This window comes from Schistocerca gregaria, chromosome 9 (genome assembly GCF_023897955.1).
Source record: "Schistocerca gregaria isolate iqSchGreg1 chromosome 9, iqSchGreg1.2, whole genome shotgun sequence".
Lineage (NCBI taxonomy): Eukaryota > Metazoa > Arthropoda > Insecta > Orthoptera > Acrididae > Schistocerca > Schistocerca gregaria.
Window position 1 is genome coordinate 213,416,182 of NC_064928.1, and position 27,573 is coordinate 213,443,754.

The window sequence follows — 27,573 nt, forward strand, 5'->3', positions numbered from 1 at the left end:
AAAATAAAAAAAACAAGTATTGTATCAAAACTGTCAGTCCCATAACAATGCTCAGTTTTAACGTAAAAGTAACTTAACATCTCAGATGCCTCCCACAAAACCTATTGTCACATTGTAAACCTGTTTACAAGACGTGTCTGGAAAATAATAAGATAATGTGAGTTGTACACCTCTAAAATATCAAGCTGGAGTCATTGAACTTGGTGGTAATGTCAGAGCATCTCTTCATGTTTGCTCTTCAATGTGACACATTTTTACCTACTTCGCAGCTTGTAGAAGTCTGCAGTTTAGCTCTTCAGCAAACAAGTCACCTTGAAAATCGCCTTGTAGTCATTCTGCAAATGCCTGCGACACCCTGGTTCAGTCACCCAAGGAAAATGGATAAGTCACTGGGTAACATGTCAGCAGATTGGGGGTTGAATCAAAATTTGATAGATCACAGAAGCAGTGTGTGTGATGTGTGCTGCCCAGGATGAGCTGATGAGTTGCCATGAAGCAAACATACCCTCTCAGAAAAGTTCTCACGATTCTCCGTCTCGCTGGCTTCCCGTCAGGTACTATATTATAATATTATGACTTCCACTTATCTTGCCCTGTACAAGCATAATCTGTTAGCACTGAACTGTGGCAGTGTCAAAAATCACTCGGCATCGACTTGGCCAATGACAGTCAAGTGTTCAGAATTTTCAGTGGCAGTGAATCCGCACTTTTCTACTGCCCACTTTGCTCCTTCATGTCAGAATTGTAGTGACACACCTAGCACTTATCCACAGGCTTAGGAAGGTGCAGAAGTTGTTTCAGTTGGCCCAACATAGCTGCAACTTATGCGCCATAGTCTCACTTTGGCAGGCTTTTTAAAACTTGGCAGACAGCAATCTATTTCACATTCAAATTGTTGTGCGAGTTGTCAAAAACTGTTTGGTGAGTGATTTTAAATTTTCCTACTGGTGTCTTCATTTTAGTGTGACAGTCACTGAGTGCTGGGGCCACCTCTTCTCTTGAAAATCCTGGTTCTTCACACAGAGAAGGGCTGCCACTTCTTTCTTTCTCATACAGATTTATTTGATTGTATTGGAAGTGTCTGTACAACCAAATCACTGTGTCATATGAGGATGCATTACTCTTGTACTCCGACAAACTCGGCACAAATTGTTGCACCATTGTTCTGCTTCACATGGTAGAAAATGATTTACTGCACAATACCCCATTTTATCAATGGGCTGTGCCATTTTGTTATGAGGCTTTTAGTGGCTTGCTGTATAGGACTGTGGTGTTGTGGTGTGCTATGGTACTTGAAACTTGTACCTGCAAACAAATAAAAAATTAATTGCATAACATTATTTTTTGGAAGTAGTAATTGAATTTCAATGACAACCCCTTGTATCTACTTTATAGTCTGTGTTAGGAATATTGCCCAAGATTTCGCTTTTAAGGTGTGTGTGTGTGTGTGTGTGTGTGTGTGTGTGTGTGTGTGTGTGTGTGTGTGTGTGTGAGAGAGAGAGAGAGAGATCATTTGTGCAATAAATAGTAATGATGTGAAATGAGTCATTTTACATTAACATTGCATAGTAATGTGTAAATGTGGTTGCAGCGGTGCGGTCTCTTTGTCCTACAGAAAGTGTACACTTCCCTTGGGGTGAATTTCTTCTTCCGCAGTCCTCTCCACACAGCTTTCCTGTCAGGAAACTGCATAAAATTATCCAGCTAGGAAAAAACTGTAGTGGAAACTAGCCATACTACACATCTCTACAGGTCACACCAAAATGTTGTTCAGTATCAGGTGAGATGAGCGATTGATTGAAACTTTCGGACATTGTGACCTGTTTAATGGAAAAATCGCCGAGCCTGTGCTAACCTTAAGTTACAGTTTCATCATTCACATGCAATCACACTCACTCATTACAGCCAGCTTGGGTAATTAACCAAACCTGTTATGAAAAGGATTAACAAATGGATTGTTTGTGACAGAATACTCTCTCAAATATTACACAATTTGACCCTGTCAAATGTTTAGTTTGTGGCCACACCTTGCGTAACACGCAATGCGGATTTCGGTTTTCCAAAAATCACAGTTTACAGCTTAAAATTGGAATTCGTCTTTGTCTTCTTCATACATTCATGCCCAGTTTGTGACAGTTCACGGTCCAGTTTTAACCATTATTCATAAAATTTTCACATTGTTTAGAGTTCCTTATATGTGTGTGAATGGAATTTTTAAAGAAACTGCTGTGCTATTTCTTCACATTTGCATCTTCAAAAACAGTTGCCGATAATGGTGAACAGAAATCTAAATGACAAGATTGGTCTTTGTGGCGGGCAGAGACGTGTGAGGGGAAATGCTGATGTCATAGGCACATGGTGTGCTACCAACAGAAACTGAACAGTTGGCTTCACCACGCAATTTTGGCGCTACAGCTGCTAGGTCTTTGGCATTGGCAGAAAAGGGGCAAATCCAATCTGTGACAAAACCAAACAACAGACCCATCAGCCACCTTTATTATGCCAGGAAGAAATACCAAAGTGGCTACCACATCTACATCCACATTTATACTGCGCAAGCCACCCAACGGTGTGTGGCGGAAGACACTTTACGTGCCACTGTCATTACCTCCCTTTCCTGTTCCAGTCGCGTATGGTTCACGGGAAGAACGACTGTCTGAAAGCCTCCGTGCGCGCTCGAATCTCTCTAATTTTACATTCGTGGTAAGTAGGGGGAAGCAATATATTCGATACCTCATCCAGAAACGCACGCTCTCGAAACCTGGCGAGCAAGCTACACCGCGATGCAGAACGCCTCTCTTGCAGAGTCTGCCACTTGAGTTTGTTAAACATCTCCGTAAAGCTATCACGGTTTCCAAATAACCCTGAGACGAAACCCGCCGCTCTTCTTTGGATCTTCTCTACCTCCTCCGTCAACCCGATCTGGTATGGATCCCACACCACCAAGTGTGAATGTGCATTGTTTTCTTGCTCTAAGGCGGATAGGCAGACTGTTAGCTTGTTGACGTACAGAATATCTAATAATGAATCAATAATTAAATATACAGCTCTAAAGCTGGCAGTATATTTACAATGTGCAGCCAATATATTTATGAGCAGGTAAGTCAGTATTTTTTCTGTCAACACATCGAGAGCCAATAATGATATTGTTTTAAATATCGATATATTGGTTTCCCAATATTTTTAAAAGTATCTGCAGTCATGGTGCTGACACCTTTCAGCCACTGCTGAAACTAAGAGGGTTGCCCAGAAAAGTAATGTACTGCATATTTTTTTCTTTAACAGTTCTTTATTGAACATAATGAGAATGACAAGCATGAAAGAATGGTATTTTGTCTACACGCCATTTTTTTGTATGTAATCTCCGACCTGTTCTATGCCCATCCTCCAGCGTGAAAAAAGAGGCGTGTATGCTCTGTTGGTATCAATCCCTGTCCTGGTGGCAGGCCAGTGCTTCACTTTGTGAATCACCTCCTCATCATCCTCAAAATGTCTTCCACAAATGGCGTCATGTAATGGCCCAAATAAGAGGAAATCTAAGAGCTAGGTCAGGATCGTAGGGTGGTTGGGGTAACACTGTCCAATCTTATTTTGTGATGTGTTCAGCAGTCCTCAGACTTGTGTGGGGTTGAGCGTTATCATGTTGCAGCAGAACATCTCCTGTGTTGCTGTGGCACCGAAGTCGCCAGAAGCATGTCTTGAGTTTCTTTCATGTTTTGATATATGCTTCTGAATTAATGGTACTGCCTCTTGGCATCACATCAATGAGAATCACACGTTAACAATCCCAGAACATGGTGCTCACGATCTTACTTGCGGAAGCAGTTACTTTGAATTTTTTCTTCTGTCGGGAGTTTCGAGATCAAAATGGTGAACCCAGGTTTTATCACCTGTCACAATCCAGGACAAGGCCTCTCCCCTCAGCTTCAAAATGTTGCATCAAATCAGAACAAATGTTTTTTCTGTGCGATTTGTGATCCACTGTTAGACATCGCGGGTCCCATCTTGCACACACTTTTGAATATCCAAGAATGCGGATAATTCCATCCACACTTCTTTTACTGATTGACAGATGCAACACCAACTGCCGAGTCATAATGCGTCTGTCATCGCGGATGACAACATAAGCTCTGCAACAGGGCTCCGTAGAATTTTCACAAGTGTTTGTGAATACTCCCCACAGTTTCTTTCTCTGCAGTGAGGAATTCAATCATGGCTCATTGCTTGTAACGTACATCACCTACAGACAACATTTTGAAACTGTGCTGCTGCTGCACTGTCTGTCAGAAGTGACAGAAACTTGGCGCACTCACTCAGGAGACTTCTAATAATACATATGTAACATGTCACATTTGTAGCCTTGTTTTTGGGTGGGGGGAAAAATGCGGTTCATTACTTTCTGAGCAACCCTCGTACTTGGAGCGAGCTATGGGATCTGAGCACATTCGTCATATGATACATGACTCGTGTATGAAGCTGACTGCCTGCTATTCTCTCTTACTTGCATATTTGTGATGTAAGGCCTTACACCCCTTCCAATTATAAGAAATTTTTGCAAAAAAAGTTTAAAGAGCTATTTTGCATCACGATTATTTTTCTAGTTTTAATAGTTTTCCAACAGCAAACTAAATAAATAATTCTTACTCTGGACCTGGAAGATCAAAAACTAACCTAGCCTACATTTTACAAAAACTATCCTAGTCTACATTTTACAAAAACTATGTTTTTTGGCATTCTTCACAAAATTATAAATTATACAAATTCTTTTACAAAACAACAAATTAACTCCTGTTTCTCAAACAGTTCATACTGTTTACAGCATTTTAGTTAAGTAATGAATTTCATTGTTTAAATTTTTCCTGCACTCTTTGCTTTATAGTGCATCCATGTATGTATGTAGATTCATCCTACTTTATAATCGACACTTCACTAGTGTCCTGCTACATTGTGAAGCGTGTATTTTACATTGTTACAGCACCTTATTTTTGTGGCATCCATAACATTTCACCTTCACTTCCAATACAGTTCATGCCATTCGATAGTAATTTATCTGAAAACCCAGTTTCAACTAAGATTAAAATTTTACACATATTCCTGAAAAAAAGTTTTTAGTACAGGTATTTTCTTTAAAATTTTTCTTTTCTTTATGTAACTAATGACATCTTTATCTTAAATACAAAGATTCCAAGACTTACCAAGCGGGAAAGCACCGGTAGATAGGCACAATGAATAAAACACACAAACGCACACACAGAATTTGAGCTTTCGCAACCGCCGGCTGCTTCGTCAGGAAAGAGGGAAGGAAAAGGAAAGATGAAAGGATGTGGATTTTAAGGGAGAGGGTAAGGAGTCATTCCAATCTCGGGAGCAGAAAGACTTACCTTAGGGGGAAAAAAGGATAGGTATATACTCGCGTGCGCACACACACACACACACACACACACACACACACACACGCACGCACGCACGCACGCATATCCATCCATACATATGTCTGCTTGTGTCTGTGTATGTATGGATGGATGTGTGTGCGTGTGCGTGTGCGTGTGCGCGCATATATACCTATCCTTTTTTCCCCCTAAGGTAAGTCTTTCCGCTCCCGGGATTGGAATGACTCCTTACCCTCTCCCTTAAAACCCACATCCTTTCATCTTTTTTCCTTCCCTCTTTCCTGACGAAGCAGCCGCCGGTTGCGAAAGCTCAAATTTTGTGTGTGTGTTTGTGTGTTTTATTCATTGTGCCTATCTACCAGCGCTTTCCCGCTTGGTAAGTCTTGGAATCTTTGTTTTTAAGATATTTTTCCCATGTGGAAGTTTCTTTCTATTTTATTTACATCATCATTAATGACATCTTTAAATATTTTCATTATTCTTGTTATCAGAAGTGAATTAACAAAAACTTTTTTTCAATTGATGCACTCACTTGGCACAAATATGAAATTGATTGAAAAAAATAGTACCTTTCAAAGTGAGAATCAATCTGTGACTTTAAATAGATAGCTAATGAAAGCATTGGCTAAATTTACTTAACTAATTCAGCATATCTACTTTATACTGATTTTGCAAAAATTTTTTGAAACATAAAACTACCATAAATCATTCTTTTACAAATTATAACATAACATAGTTGCCAATGTTTTTATGTTTCTCTTCCATACATTATAGATAGGCCACACTGCCCCTCAAAATCTTTATTGTAAAGTATTTTCACTTCATACACAGCAGATCACATCAAAATATCGTGAAATTATTTACAGGACTTTTCACATCATTCTTGCCTATTCTTATTATCCTTTCACACTTTTGTTTAGTCGTGTCAGTATTAGTAGTAGTTGTTATGTCAGTATTACTAGATCCTTTTCATATTCCTACTAAAGCTTCAACATCGCTATAATACCTTAGACACAGGTTCACAGGTAGATGCCGTGTTTCTTGACTTCTGCAAGGCGTTTGGCACAGTTCCCCACAGTCATTTAATGAACAAAGTAAGAGCATACGGACTATCAGATCAATTGTGTGATTGGATTGAGGAGTTCCTAGATAACAGAACGCAGCATGTCATTCTCAATGGAGAGAAGTCTTCCGAAGTAAGAGTGATTTTAGGCGTGCCGCAGGGGAGTGTCATAGGACTGTTGCTATTCACAATATACATAAATGACCTGGTGGATGACATCGGAAGTTCACTGAGGCTTTTTGCAGATGATGCTGTGGTGTATCGAGAGGTTGTAACAATGGAAAATTGTACTGAAATGCAGGAGGATCTGCAGCGAACTGACGCATGGTGCACGGAATGGCAATTGAATCTCAATGTAGACAAGTGTAATGTGATGCGAATATATAGAAAGATAGGTCCCTTATCATTTAGCTACAAAATGGCAGGTCAGCAACTGGAAGCAGTTAATTCCATAAATTATCTGGGAGTACGCATTAGGAGTGATTTAAAATGGAATGATCATATAAAGTTGATAGTCGGTAAAGCAGGTGCCAGACTGAGATTCATTGGAAGAATCCTAAGGAAATGCAATCCGACAACAAAGGAAGTAGGTTACAGTACGCTTGTTCGCCCACTGCTTGAATACTGCTCAGCAGTGTGGGATCCGCACCAGATAGGGTTGATAGAAGAGATAGAGAAGATCCAACAGAGAGCAGCGCGCTTCGTTACAGGATCATTTAGTAATCGCGAAAGCGTTACGGAAATGATAGATAAACTCCAGTGGAAGACTCTGCAGGAGAGACGCTCAGTAGCTCCGTACGGGCTTTTGTTAAAGTTTCGAGAACATACCTTCACCGAAGAGTCAAGCAGTATATTGCTCCCTTCTACGTATATCTTGCGAAGAGACCATGAGGATAGAATCAGAGAGATTAGAGCCCACACAGAAGCATACCGACAATCCTTCGTTCCACGTACAATACGAGACTGGAATAGAAGGGAGAACCGATAGAGGTACTCAGGGTACCCTCCGCCACACACCGTCAGGTGGCTTGCGGAGTATGGTTGTAGATGTAGATTTCCTTTCCCATCCTTGATGATACAGTCCGAGCTTGTGCCCTGTCTCTAATGACCTCGATGTCAGTGGGACGTTAAACCCAATCTTCCTTCCTTCCCGCCTTGTACTTCGAACTAATTATAGGCTGTCCTGTCTTTTCCCCAGTGTTATTGACTTAATCTTCCTCTAGTAAATCGTGTACAGCTTCCACTCTGTCAAAACATTCTTTGTGTCTTGGAGAGAACATACACATTTGAAAGATTGCAGTCACTATCCTTCCTTTCAACGTTTGTCCACTAATGACACATCAAAACACTTCTCCACATCTATCACTTCTCTGTTTACCATAATTAATTTTTTCACAATCTCTCCTTATTCACTATCACCTTCATCCTCCCCTAAATTCTCACCGACTGACCGACCTCGCTGTGGTCATCACCTGCCTGGACTTCTCACATTGCTGCATGTAAATCTTCATTAATTGCCTTCAGCATTCCCTTTACCCTTTTCTTGTATGGCCCCAGCAATTCCTCAGTACTGTTCTCTGATTAACTGATGTATCTCATAACCAGTTGAATATTAGTATTAAACTGTGCAAAACGGTGTCTTTTTACTTTTGACCAGTCACAACTTCATAGCTTTTATAAACTGTTTATCAGAAGAACAAATTTATAAAATCCAAAAATTCCAAATAACTATCTCTTCAAATAACAAAATTACCGTAAAATGTATCTTGTTTCCTCAGTCCCATAAACTGGCTAGTTGCACTTCTAAAATTTCCCATGAGTATGGTTCTCTCAGCATGCAGTTCTCACACCAAGGTATACTCAGTTAATAGACAAAAAAATATTTATTTATTTAATACTAACACTAACAATTAAACAAATAGCAATAATTCATGAAAGTCACAATAAATACAGTTTTGTTTCCCTAAAATACTGTAATCTCATAGTGCATAAGCTGCCGGTGCCTTTTGGCCACTGCTAAAACTACTTGCTACGAGCTATTGGATTTGAGTGCATTGGTCATACAAGCATGCCTCTTGTATGAAGCTGCCTGCCTGCTACTGTCTGTTACTTAAATAGGTGCAATATAAGGTGCTATGCCTCACAGTTACATGCTGAACATTTATAAGTTGTTGTGTAGTGAACATACATACACGTTACAATAAAAGAAATTCTTGTACAGATTAGGTGGTGTTGTTGAGGAGAAACTTTTTCAGTTGCTTTTGAACTGTGTGTGTGTGTGTGTGTGTGTGTGTGTGTGTGTGTGTGTGTGTGTGTGTGTTGCCTACACCTAACAAAGATCTGATCGTGTCAGTCTTCTGGATTTTGTATTGTTTGATTTTGTTGATATCAAGACTAAGATTTCATAGCCAAAAAAATACTGCTGCTTTGTAATGTTTACTGTTGTGTGTAATTTTTCAGTTATTATCTTTAAGTATGTTAATTGCAAATATCATAACCTCCAAAATAAGGCACTGAGAAACTTTTCTGCCCAACAACAAGTGCTTCCATGGCACTGGACACAGTAGCCCCATTTTTGTCCTTTATTTGCCATTAATTTGAATGCCTGTTAAGGTACCATCTTCAGGCACTTAGGAACAGTCATCGAAATGAAGTCTTCTGCAAGTGTGTTTATTTCTGGAGTAGATTGTGGCACAGTACTGCAAGGTAATATACACTACCTAATAGGAAGTATCTGCACTCCTGCATGTAATGCAGAATTGGCCGCTAGATGTCAGAACAGAGAGAACTGACACTACAAAAGGAGGTAAGGAATATTGTGTTGTTTGTAGAGAAGCAGTAACAACAGGCTGGATTGCACAGGAGATCACAGTGACTTTTAATGTGGACTGCTCACTGGATGTAATCTGAGTATCAAATCCATCAGGGACATTTCAACCCTTGTAAATCAAGGTGCCCGAGTCAATGACTGGTGATGGGATTGTGAAGTGAAAATACACTGTTGTTTGTGAAAAGTGACGCACGGGGAAGGAATTACTCGAATAGTGCCATACTTGGTGGAAGTTGTGACAGGTGTGCAAGCAATAAGTCGTACAATTTGCAGTGAGATGAGGTGCGCATAGGCCGAGCAGAGCCCTCTCGTGTCGGTCCGACAGGCTCGGTGTTGCGCCTAGTGTAGTCGGTGCAGAGCTGTCACACGAGATGGAAACAATACACTGAGTGCCAGTATGCCTCGTTGACATCAAAGGGAGCCATATCGGCCAGTGAGTGAGTTCGAAAGGGGCAGAATGATCGGTCTCCGGGACATTTCGGATCGCTCAGGGCATGCTGCAATGACAGTGTGTGGAAGCAGTGGCTAGAGGAAGGTCCTACACAGAGACGAGCAGGAACTGGAGCATGGAATGTGACCACAGCACTGGACGACCATCATCTTGTCCATGTAGCCATTACAGACCGTACAGCACTGCAACAGGTGTGAACTTGTCTGCATTGAAGTATCGTTCTCATCTGCTGCAGGTTGGACTGGTTGCACACATGCAATTACATTGGCTTCCATTGTCAGAAACGACAAGCTTCTCCGACTGCAATGGACAGGTGAACACTACCACTGGGGTGCTGGGTGGCAACATGTAATCTTTTCGGATGAGTCCCACTTCGTACTCCCACCTACTTCAGGCATCTCCACAGGCCACATTTCAATAGGGCAATGCCCGGCCACATATTGCGAGGAATGTACAGGCTTTCTTTGAAGAGTGACTGGTACCATTGCGTCCCTGTCCTGCAGGTTCGCCAGCCGTGTCACCTGTGGAACGTGTATGGGGCATGGTTGGTCGGCACCTGGTGCGTCACAGTCCTCCGGTAACTGGTGTCGCAGATTTGTGGGCTTGAATACAAACTGCGTGGAGGGAAATCTCTCAGGAATGAATTCAGAACCTTAGTGATTCAATGCCACAGCATATAACAGCTCTAATTGCAGCGCATGGTGGCCACATGACATACTGAATAGTAGGGCTCAAAGGACATGTATAGATTTGAAAAGGTAGTCATTTGTTACTTGTTACGTACCTAACCTGTGGTATTAAATTAATGGAATTTATGTGTTTCCTTCCTGGTGTTGCAATTTCCACAGATGGTAGTGTATGAAGGAACAGCCACGGGTAAACTGAGACTGGGCAGACCCCGTGCACTAACAGACGAGTCGGTCCAGCATTCTAGAAGGTGGCTGTAAAGAACCACATGGAATCAATGGAAGGAATCATTTGTGAGTTCCCTAGTGCTTATCACCAGTCCAACTAGCAAAATGGCTGTGCGTAGAGGAGTTAAAAAGAAAAGGGTACTATGGTCAAGCAGCTCCTACACATACGGTGGTCAGTGCTAAGTGACATTTGAGGTTATGTGAAGAGCAACACAACTAGACAGTGGATAAATGGAAACAAGTGGTTCGGAGTGGTGAATTATGCTGTACTGTTTGGTAGTCTGATAAAAGGGTTTGGGTTTTGCGGCTGCCTGGAGCATGTTACTGCCATCGTGTGTACTGCCAGCAGTGAAATACAAAGAAAGTGATGTTACAATATGGGGATAATTTTCATAGTTAGGTTGTGGTCTCCATATTGTGGTTAAGGAAATGCTAGATGTGGAAGGATGTAAACACATTTTACAGCACTGTGTTATGCGTACAGTAGAGCAACAGTTCAAAGAGAACAATTGTTTCTATCGGCAGGGCAGTGCACCCTGTCATAAAGCGGCATCTGTGAGGCAATGATTTGTGGAGAATTACATTCATGAAATGGGCAGGCCTGCACAGAGTGCTGACCTTTGGAATGAGCTAGAATGTCGACTTTGCTTCAGGCACCTGTGTCCGAAATCACTACCTTCTCTGGTTTCAGATCTTCAGACACATCACTTACAGTGTTCTGAGCAGTGTTCAAGCTGTCATAAAGATGAAGATTGGACACACTCTGTATAATGTCCGCTAATAAGTGTTCAGATACTTTTCATTGGTCATTGTACTTCTGTGTGCATTTCATTTCAGTATCTGCACCGTAGTACCAGAAGATGAAACTGTAAAAGACTTCAAAACCTATTGCAAAAAACAACAAATACAGCTTAGTGGAAAATTAGTATGGAAATAGCATTTCTGCTACAAAACAAGATATAACTACACTACTGCCCATTAAAATTGCTACACCAAGAAGAAATGTAGATGATAAACGTGTATTCATTGGACAAATATATTATACTAGAACTGACATGTAATTACATTTTCACACAGTTTGAGTGCATAGATGCTTAGAAATCAGTACCCAGAAAAACCACCTCTGGCTGTAATAATGGCCTTGATACGCGTGGGCATTGGGTCAAACAGAGCTTGGATGGCGTGTACAGGTACAGCTGCCCATGCAACTTCAACACGATACCACAGTTCATCCAGAGTAGTGACTGGCCCGTATTGTGACAAGCCAGTTGCTCAGCCACCATTGACCAGATGTTTTCAGTTGGTGAGAGCTCTGGAGAATGTGCTGGCCAAGGCAGCAGTTGAACATTTTCTTTATCCAGAAAGGCCCGTACAGGTCCTGCAACATGCGGTCGTGAATTATCCTGCTGAACTGTAGGGTTTAGCAGGGATCGAATGAAGGGTAGAGCCACAGGTCGTAACACATCTGAAATGTAACGTCCACCGTTCAAAGTGCGGTCAATGCGAACAAGACCTGACCGAGATGTGTAACCAATGGCACCCCATACCATCATGCCAGGTGATATGCCAGTATGATGATGACAAATACACGCTTCCAATGTGTGTTCACCGTGATGTCACCGTTCTGTGGATTCAAAGTTTGCACCGGCTCGGAAAGCCTGCGCTCAGCGTGTTTCACATGTCAGTGGCAGAACCTGTTCACGTGACATGTGACACACATTCTGCTTGCGATCTTTTTGGTGCCATTTACTTTCACCCTTTCACCTACCGGGCCCCACGTTTTAATTACAAAAAACTAATCATTTCATACATTGATAATTTGCAATGAATATCATATTACAGTGTTGAGAAAATTTTAAATGTCGTCTATGGCACCATTTGTCAAAGCTGATTTGTGGTATCCCGATCTTCAGTAATGCCCTATAATTATTATTTGGAAACCTTCCTCTTTATAGTGTTTTCCTCTATACAGTGTTCAGAATTTGTGGTCCATTGAAGAACGTTATATAGAGGTTTCACTGTACATCACTTCGGAGATTTTCAAAAGTTAATAAGAATTACCCTCTGTAACCGAATTGTTTTATTATTAGTATGCTGTTATTAAGATCAGTTTCGATGTGTGTACTCTACCTGAATCAGATAATTTAGATTATGTATGTTATCAGTCTGATAAACCAGAAGTCACAGTATTCTCACAATTTGTGAGCTCAACACGCCATTTCATTCCCCGCACAGGTACGGGCGAAGGACGTCGAGCGACCGTTCGAGTGCCAGCTCTGCCAAAAACGTTTTGTGCGGAAACACCACCTACAGGCTCACCTGCGTTCGCACAGCGGTATCAAGCCGTTTAATTGTCCATTGTGCGGCAAGGCCCTGAGTAGCAAGCAGAGCGTCGGGATACACTTGCGTCAGCACGAGCCTGTGCCGCCAGTCTCACGCCAACACCAGCCGATACTGCCTGTGCCCGCTTCGCGTCCCCAGTGATGTAGCCACGCCATCTCTGCGGGTGTCCTCGCGAGAGTCTTTGTGTGTCACCAACTGGAGGGTCCAGCCTCCAGAGTACGGAGACAATGGTTCCGGACGCATGAGAATGTAAAATATTATTTTGTCGTGTGGAATGTGACTGTGCACGCAGTTTTACTGTGTGTGTGCGCGTACCTTTAAGTATCTGCAACTAGTATAATGTCAGATGGTGTACCATTGGTCAAACTGAGCTATTAGTTTCCATGGGTGAGCTGTGATATCTTTGTGCACGTGTGTATAAGAATGTATGCATTCGCTAGTAATGTTCAGAAATAGTGTTCCTATACAGATACAGACTAGATAAGCCATTTATAAGCAACATGACTCGGGTAACGGTGGCTGCTTTTTTAATTTCCTACGAAAAGAATTTCTTGTGTGTCCACATTTTAGTTTTGATTCTTGTGGAGACTACACTATTTGTGGCTAATTTTAGCAATTACACGATTACAAGAGACTCTGCAAAACAGTGAAATATTGCTTGCTTAAAAGAATATACTCTAAAGATTTGTAGAACGTTTCCTTACCTTTAAGTAGCTCTGTTTCGGAATCCACTCAGATTTAATGAGAAATATGTGGAAAATTTATTCAACTATACGACAGCAACTCTTGTTTGCTTCCTCAGTTTCTATTGCCTTTGTGCTTTGAACTTATTACCTTCTCACAAATTCCAACTTCACACACATGAGGATTTTGACAATGTAACATGATGATTAGTTCAGTTGAAGACTTGTACCAAAGAAAAAAAGCCTGCATATCTTGCATTAATGGACTCTAGCATTATAGTTTGAATAAATTAATTCTGTGATTGACAAATGTTAGCAGTAGTTGGCTGATACCTGACCCCTACACTTGATTTGGCTAAAATGATTCAGTACTCTCCATGCCAGATATTGCAAGCAAGGCTGCAACTCTCAACACCTTAAATTTCTGTCAAGGTTTTGTTTTCTAATGAGTCAGAATAAATATTTGTTGAAAAGATGGAATAAGCAGGACGTTCAACAACATTTAAAAAAAATTCAATTGCACTCGGACTGCTGACCATCTGGGTCTGCCGAGCTCAGTTGGCAAGTGGGGTACACTCAGCCCTTCTGAGATCACTTGAGAGTTACTTGATTGAGAAGTAGTGGCTCCTGTCATGAAAACAGACAACGGCCGGTAGAGCAGTGTGCTGACCACATGCCCCTGCGTATCCGCACCCAGTGATCCCTAACAGCTGAGGATGACGTGGAGGCTGGTCAGTACTGTTGGGCCTTCCGAGGCCTATATGAGTGGATTGTTTTTGAGTATTATACTGGATTCTTACAAGGGGTCTTTACAGATTGACCCTCTTTGATTTTCTTCATATAAATATAATTTAAAGGTAAGTGCCTTGAGTATCAATTTCCTAAATCAGTATAGTGCACTTGGCAAAACAAATAGAAAAAAATTGAGCTTGAAGGTTATCTCCTACTGTCAAGTACAAAAAATTTGGAGCTTTTTCAACAGAGCTGTGTATATTTCTAGTCTTTTAATTGTGAGGTTTACAGTTCTATTTTTGTTTGAATTCTTCTATATATTTTTATCAAATTGAAATGTTAAATAACAAGTATTGAACCATAATTTTTTATAAAAATAACATTTCTTTTATTTTTAATCCCTAATCACATGGAAATGGGGGTATTTGTAATTAATTATAATGTAGTACAAAAATGTAAAGTGTATTGGTAAATGAAAAAATTTCATGTCAGTAATACTGTTTTTGATATGTTTGTGTTCATTCATAACCTCTAGAAATGAAAAAAGTGTGACATAGTGATTTAGGAAATGAAACAATGGAAAATCAAGTTTGGAATAATGTCAGTATTATGAAAAGGGTAGATTGCTATTCACCATACAGTGGAGATGTTAAGTTGCAGGTAGGTACAACAAAAAGACTGTCTATGAGTAGGCTTACAATATTTTTGTTATGCCTATAGGTGACTCATATCTCCACTTTATGGTGAGTAGCAAGCTATCTTTTTCATGATTTAGGAAATTGATATCCAGGCATTGACCTTGAAATCCAGAAAATTAAAAATAACTGGCTCATAAGGTGTCTCAGTATGTCTAAACTTTGACTTGCAGAGTAGGAAGTACCAAGGTCATTATTTCTTTTGGCAAAATGAAGACAGAACAGAGGAAAACTAATCCTGTTTACATCTACAACATGTCGAATTTTTGTAACTTTACAACTTTTTGTTGGCAGAGGAATATCTCGATGGACAAGCTTTTAAAAAAACAGATTTACTTCTATTTTGTAATGGACTGTTAATATTCTGCTTCAGTTGATGATGCTGGTGAGTTATGGAGTAAACTGCAAATTGGAAGACCCATTTGTGGAGTGAAATTTTATTGTTATGGGAATGGCCAGAAAGCCTGAAAAAGAGAGGAAGCTATATACTGATGGCCACAGGTCTTTTCTGTGAAACAATGAAAGCATTGTTGTATTTTGTGTACCATTTTGCCTCAAATACGATTTGGGTAATTTGGGTGCTACCACCTTCAGCCTTGTTGAGTGTGCACTTTCATTGCTTACAACTAATATATGACATGATTAATTATATGTTTACCAAATCAAACTGTAACACTTTTTAAACTTAGTGGTAGACTAGAATAGTGTGTCAGGTATCGATTCAGGCCCTTGCATTTCACAGACAGTGTTTAAAAGCATAAGATAAAACTGTCAGCAGGGTTCCTGGTCAGCTCAGCTTGTAAAACCATTACCTGTGAATAGCAAAAGTCTGTGTTAAGAGTTCCCATCAGTGCACACAGTTGTAATTTGTGAGAAAGTTTCATTACAGAACACAGTCCTTTTTGTGTTTGATTCATGGAGGATTAAATTATTGCAAATATGGAGTTATATAAGTTCAGCGATGTACAATATGATGAATAGACCTAAGGTGGTGGTATGCGTATAGAGAGAAAAACAAAATCTTTTTTTCTATTATTATCAAGGTAGGTGTTGAAAGTGGTAATTGAAGCTTAAAGTGTCACTGATTAAAAAATCAAGGAAAGTTTTTGGAGCAGACTTTGCAACATCACACTAAAGGTACAATGGTGATATATTGGAGCTAGAACTCTTATTGGGCGAAAAAAATTAACTGATAGAACTTAAACATCAAATTAAATGCAAAGCAAAAAGCAAATGAAACAAGAATCCAAAAATTTGAATATAAGAAAGTGAACTAAAGACAGGGAAATGGGAAAATAACAAAGATAGAAAGGATGCATTTCAGACAACCTAAAAGAGGCTGGGTATGTAAATGATAAAGAACAAGTGGCAACCAAATTACCTAATCATGTGAAAAGTATGATGATGATGCTTTTAATCATATTAGTTATAATTATGAAACTAAACTTTGCCCTTGTATACTGTGTCATAATGTAGAAATAATTTGTCTATTTAGATACAGCAGCTGTAATATCAAAATTTGTTGCAGGTGACTATGACTGAATTCTAAATTTTATTGTGAGCCACAATATATTCCTCTGACGACAGCTTAAAGTAAAATAAAATTTTAGAATTAGCTGTGATGTCCTCTAATCTTGATTCATCTTCTTCCATATTTTATTGTAATATATTTACAGTAGTAGCAATCTCACTTTCATTGCCACATTCTGAAGTGCATGTTTGTTCTGATATGTAGTTTCTCTGTGGCAAAGGGGGAGAGGGAATCAAAAGTAAACAAGGGTATGTGATTCCTGTGACTACTGCCAGTTTCAGTGAAGGTCCTCTGATGTGTGTAATCAAACTGTGCTGTAAAATGTTAAAACATTTCTATGATTATTGTAAGTGGACTTTATCATGGTGACTGTTTTGAAAACACGCCAGTGTAGTGTTTGTTGTGTTGCAGCACAGTCAGTGGAGTTTCAGATACTGTTCACAATACAGATTTAATGGTGGCAGTGAGATTTTAAACTGTACACACAATAGTGTACCTCACAGTTCACTGCAGTAGTCAAAATATTTACTTTTTGCACTAAAAGTTAAACAGGGCAAATAACAGGTGAGAAAGTTTTATCTCTTACAGTTGTAGTGAGATTGCTACTATCTATAAACTATCTAGTCTGTAGACTGCCACAGGGGAAAATAAACAGTGCAAGATCCACCTTTCTACTGCAGAACTACCTGCTTCTGCAACACTTCAAATTTTGTGTGTTATTGAAGTTCAAAGTGGCTTATTGACATGTACAGTAGTTTAATATAGAATATTAACATAGATATGGGAAAAGTGCTACATCATCTCTTTTGCCACAGGCAGTATGTGATACAGAACCCACTGTATTGATCAGGGCTGACAACTTTTCCAGGCTCTGTCATTCACAACAGGATATTCATTTCACACTTTCTACTGTCCTTGTTTTCCATAACAAGGGCAGTTATTTTCTGGATTCAGCTTGAGTGTTATCTCCCCCATCCAGTTCTTTTTCTAGTGGAAAATTAGCATGACAGTTATTGTGTGTACTAACGAGTGCCAGTTAGTATGTATGTAAGCAGCACTTTGTGAAGGCTGATAATGTTGAGAAACTCTGAGGCAGGTGTATTTCATGCGGCACAATTGTCGATCTCTCTCTCAAAAGTATTATTGTCCTTTACAGATTTTCATTGATAAATCAACTGGTTCTTATATGCCACTTTAGTGATTGAACACACCTTGTAGGAAGACTGATCAAGCAGCTGTTGATAGTGATAAGTTTGTGTGAATGTAATATGATGTTCCTTTCCTCTCGCCCATGGAAAGAACTGCAGATTGTCATCATGCACATGCAAATCTTAATTTAGATTGCCAATGCTTGTAAGCAGAGTCTTTCTGTCAAAGATGTATCTAGTATAAGAACACCTAATCAGCATGATGTTTCTGTCTACAATTTGGGTTAAAAATGTTTGATAATCATGTTATGTATATGCGCTGATATGCATTTTGATTTCACGATATTTTAAAATACTTTTTGAGGACTTAAGCTGTTCATCGGTGTAAAAGAGGTGATGGTGTATAATGTACAGTTTCGTGAAAATGTGTATTTCTGGTTGTGTTGTTGACTGGTCAGTACTATGCAAGTTAACTGGAGTTAGGAAATTGTGTAACTATTAAAAATTGTTTATTTGTGGAAAATATATTTTCACAGGAGGAGAATATCTTTGTTATTAGTGTGAACCTGTGAGGTGCGGCCTCAGAACTGCCCAATTGTAACAAGTGGATGTGCCAATAACTTTTGGCTTTTTTTAAAGCAAATGCTTTGTAGAGAAACTATGGCAACATCTTTAACTAGGAGCACAAATGCTTTAATGTATATAATCATAACTTTCATCACCAGCAATAATGTGGTTTAAGATAGCCATTTTAAGCAGAGCCATTTTTTGCCTTAATGCAGACATTAATTGCCTTTTGCACTGTACAATGCAGTGTACTACAATATGGTTTAATTTAAGGCTTTGTAATAGCAGTTTTCACAGAGGAACATTTTATGAAAATATATGTGTACACAAACATTTTTGAGATGTCATATATACATTAATCTGTTAATTTTTTTTTACAAAATAAAGGAAAAGTTGTTTTACATTATGCCAACAATTTCATTGCAGATCATTGTACTGCAAATTAGAAGTGAATGGGGGGGGGGGGGGGGGGCCACAAGAGTCGTCTACTAAAGACGAATTCACAGTAAGGGCACACATTGATTAGTCTTAACTACATCAACTGTTTTACCAAACAGAATTTTAAATGCCATCACTATTTTACTCAAAATATTTGCAACATTAGAGAGGTTGAGAGGAAATATCAAGGAGTAAGATGTGATGTTCAACATTCCATTAAAACTCTGTTAGTGTATACAGCAAAGATAAATTTCTTTTGAATACAGAATTGTGACAGATTTGATCTGTCCTTCCATGCACACCTGGAGTACATAACTATTTGTTATTACAGGAACATACAATCTAATGGGAATTAAATGCCTCTTATATTATGGTATGTGATATTGGCTGTCACGGCATAGTGAAAAGTAAGTGCATGTTGGAGAACAATCCTTAAAAACAAAGCTTTACATTTACCCCTTTCTTTGTTAATATCATTGCATTTTATTTGTGATCAGAGTATAATGTAAATCAGAATGTTTATATGCTGATTACTGACAGTATTGCCTTTCTAATAATTAGAGGAAACTGTATGAAACAAATGTAATTTATTGTTATAGATGTAGCACATATTTGTCATAGTCCACTGTATTAAATAATGACAATATAAAGTATGTATACAATGTCATAATTTATATTTTATTGCATATAAGCATATGAAGTATTTATTTATAACTGTGATGTAATATTTATTTATAATCCTATTACATTGATTTATACAGTGACTATTTCCATGGACGGTAACTATCTTGAGTATTAAACAGATGAAACAAATGTGGTTATTTCAAGATCTTAAAATCATTACCTTCCATTCCCAGCTCCAAGCCATTTCCCTCATACAAAATGGTGACAGCCTTACAATGTGTGGCAAGTGAATTAGTAGTTATGGCCTGAGGCTTAGAGAGTTATTCATTTTCATCCATTTAATGCTCTGATAGAAGGTATGAAACACTGAGAAGATGGAGTGTGGTTAACCGCTGATAGTGCAGTTGAGATCGAACAGTCGAGGCATTAGAAGACTGGAATTGTTGCTGACTTTTCAGAAAATGTATTTCAGAGGCAACAAAAAAATGACTACCATGCAAAGGACACTGTCGGAAAGCTCAGCAATTTCATCACTGATTAGCAACTCAACTATATGTTGAGTTGTTTCTATTACTGTTATTATTTCTCTTCCACATCAGGATTTTGCAACATATTAAATGTTGAAAACAAATCTACAAAGTTTTAAATAGACCTGTCCACAAATAGTACTGTGTCTGGATAAATAGCATGCAGATCCTCCTGAATTGTGTGAAATCCTCTTAACAGATAAAGGTCCTTACTTCATGATAGAAATAAGATTTATCATCATCTTCCAGAAGCGATTGAAGTAAATTTCAGTGGTTCTTAAACCTCTCTCCTCTTAAGCAGTTTTTAAATTTTATTCACTGTGAAATATGACAAATATTGCAGAAAATTGCAAGACCTTTCAAATGCCTCGAGTGATTTTGGTACTTAAGTACATAACAGTAATAGGTTACGAGCAAAAATAAAATCTGAAAAACAAACCACCTTATCACATTCAAAAATATGAACAGTATTTGCTCAACAAAAATACTTTGTAACATGTGAAGCTGCATGCTTCTTAATGAAATGAATCAATTTATAAAAAACAAAAACAAGACAAACTTAAATGAGGGTAAGTACAGTTCCATGCTTAGAATTTTATGTTAAACTATAGATAATAAACAAAGTTCCACATCAGGCAAGCAACTGAAAATGGTGGTGAATTTATGAAAATGGTAACAATACTCTTATCACTAAAAATTTTGTTACTAAAGCATTGTAAATGCAACAGTTCTTTATTTTAAGCTGCAACCTCACTTGATCAGCATAGATTCAAGGTTCACACTAATAAAGGAGGGGATAATACAGCCCTTTGGTTATAATTAACCTTGAAAATTAAATTATTTAATATTGCACAACTAACTAAATACTACATATTTTCTTAAACAATGTTTCAAAGATAACAGACAAATTACAGATGTACCTAAATAAAAACAGTTTTTAGGGTACTTGCATTTTATGTGATATTACATTTGCTGGAGACGACTATTCTAGTGAATTTGTGGAAGTTTCCATGTATATCTAAAGTAAAGCGTTAGTAAGTGATAATGAATAAATGCTTTACACCAAATAATTAATACAATCCTGAACTTCCTACATAAAAACAAACATCAAGCACTGGATATCTGAACAAAACCATTGCCTAAAAATGAAATTAAACACTGCATATCTGCTTGCAAATGTGCACAACACATTCAATACTGTATATTTCTTATATCAGGTACATCATATTACCTTAAATGGCACACCTTTGGTTCCCTCACTACATTATTTATTAACAAAGATTTACAAATGCAAATCCTTACTGTATAGGCCTATCTGAAAGTAATTTAGCAGCATCGGCTTTAAAAGAATGAGCTTCAGGACAGAGATATCATCATCATATGTAAGTAACATAGCCTATATCTCTCTCACATGCACATAACATCAAAATAAAAGCATTTTTTATTGCAAGGAACTAAAGTTCATGACTTGATCATTATCACAGATACGTTAAATACAAAAATTCACAAAAAGTCTTAAGCTTTTCTGACATGGCTGGCATTTCCTGAGAAAGTGTTTTCAAAGGCACATTCCAATTACAACAATCATTTTAACATCTTATGTCACTGCTTTTGCCTTTTGGTCACAGGTTCGGTTACATATTGCTCATGACAGCACTGATCACTTTGATACGCAAGAGTACTGCTGTCTGACATTGCAGAACTGTCACTAAGCCAAGAGGAACTCCTTTTTTGTTGGTGTGGTTTCAAAGATGTTTGTCTAATTAAAGTAGTAGTAGTAGTAGTTGTTGTTGTAGTAGTACTACTACTACTACTGCTGCTGCTGCTGCTGGGTCCATTCAGGCTACTTGAAATGTGATCAATACTGTTTTTCTGAATAATAGTCCTGGTTCCTCCCATGAAGGCTATTAGTTCCCCTTGTCTCCCACTACCATGGTCCCACTTCTCTGGATGCTTCACTTGTGTATTTTGCTCTTCACGTTTCGAAGAATGAGCACTTGGTTTCAGCTGAAAACATCTACTGTCTTCTCTTGATACAATATTGAGAGTTTTTGTAACTAAATGCCCACTGCGTTTTTCCTCTAAGTTCTTTGGTGAACTCACATTTTCACTTGTAGTTGGAAGTTCTGGTCTGGGAAATGGTATATTATTTCCTGATGATGATGGAGCAGCAGCGGCTAACCTTCGTTTCAGTTTTGTGGGGCATTTGTCTACTACTACTAAAAATTCGGACGTCAACTGCTCCAACTGTTCTTGTGTAACAGTTTTATCAACGTACCAAAACCAGTCTTTACCTTCACTAGACTTAGGTATTTGCCAGTTCGACCATTTGCAAGCTAAGTGAATACAGAAACACGCTACAAGTGTTGGCTTGTACTGCACGCACATGGTTGTTAAGTGTAAACTATTTGAAGCCATAAAGTACGATGTCCGGGCAAGGTCTTTATTAGCTCTGACCATATCACAACAACGCACTATGTGTGTGTGAGGATGATCAACAGCTACATCAAATCCAAGAGTTTGTAACAGGACATTTTCATTGAATACTAAGTCACATACTTCTTGTGAGTAACGTTCTGATTTGGTGTCAAGCGGTTGCTGACGATCACGACATAAACACATGTGTGCCACTTGAATGATGTGTTCCAATCTTCGGGGCTGTTCTTCAACCTTCGCTGCAAGGAATAAGGATGCTGCAGCCACAGAATGCCGGTGAAATTGCGTAAATGAATGAAACATATAAAACCGATGCATGTAAACGATAGCTGTGTTTATGCACAACTGGTTAACCTTTAATTTCTGGCCCATATCCTGAATGAAATTGGCTGCTTGCTGCCGGTACGACAGTTCTCTGTCCTTATCAAAGCCACATTTAATACTAGGCGTATTTTCTAGCTGCTCTCTGGAAAAATACCACCTCTCGCTAGCCATTGGAAGACAAATTAAAAAGTACAATAATCCATTGAGAACCACGTTCCACGAACTGAAATACGTCGAGTGCCATATAGTTCACAAGGAAACAATGAGGCCACATCTAGAAACCGGCTTGTCATATGGCATACAGATTACACATCACACTAGTGTATCACATACACACTCCACACGTTGCTGTACAGATACTGTGGCGAAAACAATCAACATTGCTGAATACGTTTCTGCGATGTTATAATGACGTCACAGGAATGTCGCAATTATGATATTTAAACTATATTCTATACGAGTCTTCAGGTTTCAGTGTTGAAGTGAGGAACGTTAAGATATTCTTCTCTTTGCAAAAGACGATTGTCGTAAATAATATACCTATCTTTCGAGATGGATTGATTTAAAGAAACCGCCATATACACAAATACTCTAGCAATTGGTTCACAGACATTCGTGTTTGAAGACAAAATCCGCAAGTCTGAAGGCATAGATTCTCAAAGTACAGATATGCTACTACGAATGAATCTCAAAAGCTGTTGTATAACATCTATGGTAGTGTGTAATGGCCGTTCTGTGAAAGAGTTTGGGGAATTCAATTCATTGGAAGTAGTGCAGAAAATCGAGAACTGACAGAAAGGAATACCACCGACGACATTTGAAGACACATCGTTTACTATTATACAAGCTAGCTAGGGCATAAACATTTATGCGCAAAAATAACAAATCCGTCTCGTGTGTTATATATTTACAGAAGGTAAGTTTCGAATTGTTTACAATCATTCCGGTGTTGTATGGAGGACCCGTGTTTAAGAAGCTGCTGTAAATAATCATCGTTTCATCTGCCTTTGTTGTGTTTGATAATCGTTGTAAAAGACAGTAGGGTGTTTAATGAAGGTACTACAAAACAAAGGAAACGCAATCTCAGCTTGGCTTGCTGTATGCCGGAAAAAGTAAAAGTTTTTGTTTCATTTTTTTTAAAAATGTTAATACCGCCAATTCATTTCCGAAAATTTGTAGTTGTGACTTAAGCAATGGCAAAGCTCATTTATTGTACATACGTTATCAACTCCATGTAAGCCTCCCAGAAATCAAAGTGCTGAATACGTCCTTCATTTAGCCATAGTTGTCTTAGATTATAGCGAAAGAACATCAGCATTTTACTAACGATGCCCCTGTGGGCATCATTTGATCATCAAATTTTACCAAGTAGTGTGTGTGTGTGTGTGTGTGTGTGTGTGTGTGTGTGTGTTCTCCTGCATCTGCTTGGTGAGTAGATTTTTTTTGTCTCTCCAGTTATATTTCATTGTTAAAAATTGATTATTTATACTGTTATAGTGTGTGTTTGAAAGAAATTGGTAGTGTCAAACTTGTATCTCTGATTATGCTAAACACAGATCTATTACAGCAATCGTACACTTTCATTGTGAGATTTGTTGGCTTTGCCAACTCTCAACCAAATTGATGCAGTCCAGCCTAATCTATGCTTCTGCCTTGCTAGAGGTCAGTCTGTCAGCCCGTCTAGTTTTCTTCCATTCACGTTCATTGACTTCACAAACTCACTGCTGAATTGTCACAGGTCAGTCTGTCAACACATCTAGTTTTCCTAGATTCACATTCCAGTCTAGCGTAGGTCCTGTGCTACGATACAGATCACTTTGTCAACACATCTAGTTTTCTGACTGCCCTCCATATTGAAAACAAATCAATTCCTATATTCCACCAAAAGAAATCATTAGATTCAGCAAGTCACATTGACTGCCACATATTCTCTCTCAACTGACTACAACCACTGGAACAAAATTGCCCACATGAGAACACAGCAGAAGAGCCAAGTACAGTGTAAACACGCTTAAGCTGGAATTTGTTAAATTATTTAATTTGTGTGACTAGGGAAAGAGGCAAGGGGAAGCTTGAAAAGATCATACAGGACAATGATTTTATCAGAAGACTGACCAGATACTAGGGCAGTCAAATGAAAACAAGACAGATTGAAAAAAATAAGAAAATTTCTATTATTTAAAAAGTACTTGCCGCTACTGTTAATACATTTATCCCACTGTGAGACAAGGTGGTTAATGCCTGCAGACGAAAAAGTTTTAGGTTACCTATGGAATCATGATTGTACCCAGGCGTATACCTCTAAGTCCAAAGCTAATTGATAGCCACAAATGTCTTTCGTCAGGGCTCTAAAAATGTGGTAAAAAATGGGGAGGGATTGGAAGTGTATGGAGGATGTTGCCAAGTTTGTTTCGAGTATGTGGCAGAAGTTTTTCTGGGAAGCCCCTACACATCCTCCATACAGTCCCAATCTCTCCACATGTGATTTCCATATTTTTTGAAGCTTGAAGAAGTACATTAGTGACCATCGATTTACTTCGGACTTAGAGATGCGTGCCTGGGAACCGCATACATTTTTTCATGAAGGCGTTGACTGTTCTATCTCTCAGTGTGATAAATGTGTTAACCGAATAAAGGCAGCCAGGATAAGAAACGGTCTTGGAAGATTTGACCAACACGGGATTTCCAATCGGCTGTTTTTGAAAATGGATTATATGTCCTTAGGATTCTTGCAATGAATCTCAGTATGCTGTTTGTTTTTCTCAAAACTTGCTGTCTGTCTCCCTCACAAGACTGGTATGCCCCTTATATTAACTTAAATTATGTTGGACATGTACAGTTATATTTTTGAGAGTTGTGACAGTCCAATGGTTGGTGTGTAATGTAGTAAGCTAGCAGGATTGGTCCTTGTTATATAATTGCGTTGAGTTATGCTTCTAATATGTAGTTTTACTAAATGCTTGGTTTTAATAAGTCTTAGTTGTGAAATATATACACAGATTATATACAGAGGAATGGAAAGACTGGTAGAAGCAGATCTCAGGGAAGATGAGTTTGGGTTCCGGAGAAATGTAGGAAACACGAGGCAAGACTGACCCTACGACTTTGTCAGAAGATAGGTTAGAGAAAAGCAAACATTTGTTTATTACGTTTGTACACTTGGAGAATGCTATTGATGCTGTTGATGGATAGACACTCCTATGTTAAACTACAGGGAGGGAAAGATTAAATGCAGTTTGTACTTAAACCAGACAGCAATTATAAGAGCCCAAGTGCATGAAAGGGAAACAGTAACTGGGAAGGAAGTGAGGCTGGGTTGTAGCCTAGCCCCAAAGGTTATTCAGTCTGTATGTTGGGCAAGTGGTAAAGGAAATTAAACAAAAATTGGAACAGGACTTACAGCTCAGGGACAAGAAATAAAAACTTTGAGGTTTGCCGATGATTGCAGTTCTGTTGGAGACAGCAAAGGACTTGGAAGACTTAAAAGGAGGATATAAGGAAACATCAACAAAAGGAAAACAAGGGTAATGGAATGTAGTCAAATTAAATTAGGTGATACAGAGGAAGTTGGATTAGGAAATGAAGTGCTAGATGTAGGAAATGAGTTTTGCTATTTGGACAGTCAAATAACTGATGACGGCCTCAGTATAGAGGATATAAAATATAGACTGTCATGGTAAGAAAATTTCTGAAGAAGAGGACTTTGTTGACATTGATTATAAACTTACGTGTTAGGAAGTCCTTTCTGAAAGTATTTTTATGGTTTGAAGCTATGTACGGAAGTGAAACATGGTCGATAAGAAGTTCAGACAAGAAGAGAACAGAAGCCTTTGAAATGTGGTGCTACAAAAGAATGCTGAAGATTAGATGGGTCAGTTGAAAGGGCACATCCTAAGATATCAAGAAATCGTGATACAGTAAGCAGGTTCAAATGGATATAAGTTGCAGCAGTTATTCAGAGCTAAAGAGATTTGCACAGTGTAGTGTAGTGTGGAGTGCTGCATCGAACCAGTGGCGTTGGCAGCAGCAGCAGCGGCATGAAATACTCCATCACTGGAGTGCAATATATATTGCACATCTAAATATTGAGCTAACAAAGGAAGGAAATGTTGAAAGTACACATTGTAGGCTGATAAAAGCAGTGTTCCAGAATTTCATCTTTATGGAAGCAAACAGTTGGATCAATTCAGTATGTTTGTGTTGAAATGCTTATCTGATTTGAAGCATGTTTTTTTTTGACTGTTTTAGGAAGTCAGTATGACAATTTACTGATCCCATACACTATTGTCATTCAGGGTGTTTGTTGGTACATTAAACAACAAAATTCTTCCTCATTAAAGTGAGATTTTTGTCATTTCATAATCACTAATGTGAAAGAGGAGTGTTGAATTACATTGCAGTCTTCTCCGGGTTTCAGATTATCAGCACGCAATACGGTAGCTCCTTTTGATCTTAAGTCATGGATGACAATGAGGGGTCAGAACCTGAGGACATCCCAATTGTAGGTTTTCTGGAAGATATGGGAATTGACAAACCTCGTTGGACTCCTGTGATTGGCCCAGCAAAGAAAGAAGGTAATAAACGATGATATCACATATTGGCAGTTCCCAAATTTCTGCATGTCGTCATACTGGCTGCATAGCAAGATTGCATTTTTATTGTTGCCAGGAAGATCTGGCTATTATTTTAGTGTCCGCAGCCTTACTGTACTCAGGCATTTGAGTATACCCATCCAGATACAGGGCCCTACAATTTGACACAGATTCAACCGTGGTGCAGTTCGGCATTCCCAGAGAAGAAAGCCGTGAAAAGTGGAAAAGGAAAAAGAAGAATAAGGATTGAACCTCAGACCTTTTATATTCTGAAACCAGCATGTA

At 38.8% G+C, this 27,573-nt stretch overlaps 3 protein-coding genes across 9 annotated transcripts in view; 2 read left to right on the forward strand and 1 right to left on the reverse strand.

Annotated features, from left to right (window-relative positions):
• The window catches only part of LOC126292212 (zinc finger protein 26-like), a 71,418-nt gene extending 57,206 nt beyond the window's left edge, over positions 1-14,212 (forward strand). For all 5 annotated transcript variants that reach the window (XM_049986070.1, XM_049986066.1, XM_049986067.1 and 2 more), the window contains exon 7: positions 12,884-14,212. In XM_049986070.1, the coding sequence (XP_049842027.1) occupies positions 12,884-13,132 (249 nt within the window). In that variant the 3' untranslated portion in view covers positions 13,133-14,212. The remainder of the gene's footprint in view (positions 1-12,883) is intronic.
• A 1,453-nt stretch (positions 14,213-15,665) lies between these two features.
• On the reverse strand, positions 15,666-23,373 carry LOC126292213 (cyclin-T1-like). Its single transcript, XM_049986071.1, has one exon. It carries the CDS (start codon positions 22,865-22,867, stop codon positions 21,539-21,541), a length of 1,329 nt encoding a protein of 442 aa, XP_049842028.1. The 5' UTR covers positions 22,868-23,373; the 3' UTR covers positions 15,666-21,538.
• Positions 23,374-23,386: 13 nt separating this feature from the next.
• The window catches only part of LOC126292215 (zinc finger matrin-type protein CG9776-like), a 231,839-nt gene continuing 227,652 nt past the window's right edge, over positions 23,387-27,573 (forward strand). Inside the window, exons 1-2 of one of the 3 annotated variants that reach the window (XM_049986073.1) lie at positions 23,387-23,612; positions 27,114-27,270. In XM_049986073.1, the coding sequence (XP_049842030.1) occupies positions 27,156-27,270 (115 nt within the window). In that variant the 5' untranslated portion in view covers positions 23,387-23,612; positions 27,114-27,155. The remainder of the gene's footprint in view (positions 23,613-27,113; positions 27,271-27,573) is intronic. The other 2 variants (XM_049986072.1, XM_049986074.1) reach the window with 2 other exon arrangements.

Excerpts from the sequence above, each read along its gene's own strand:
- LOC126292213 (XM_049986071.1), bottom strand. The coding sequence starts at position 22,867 with ATGGCTAGCGAGAGGTGGTATTTTTCCAGAGAGCAGCTAGAAAATACG.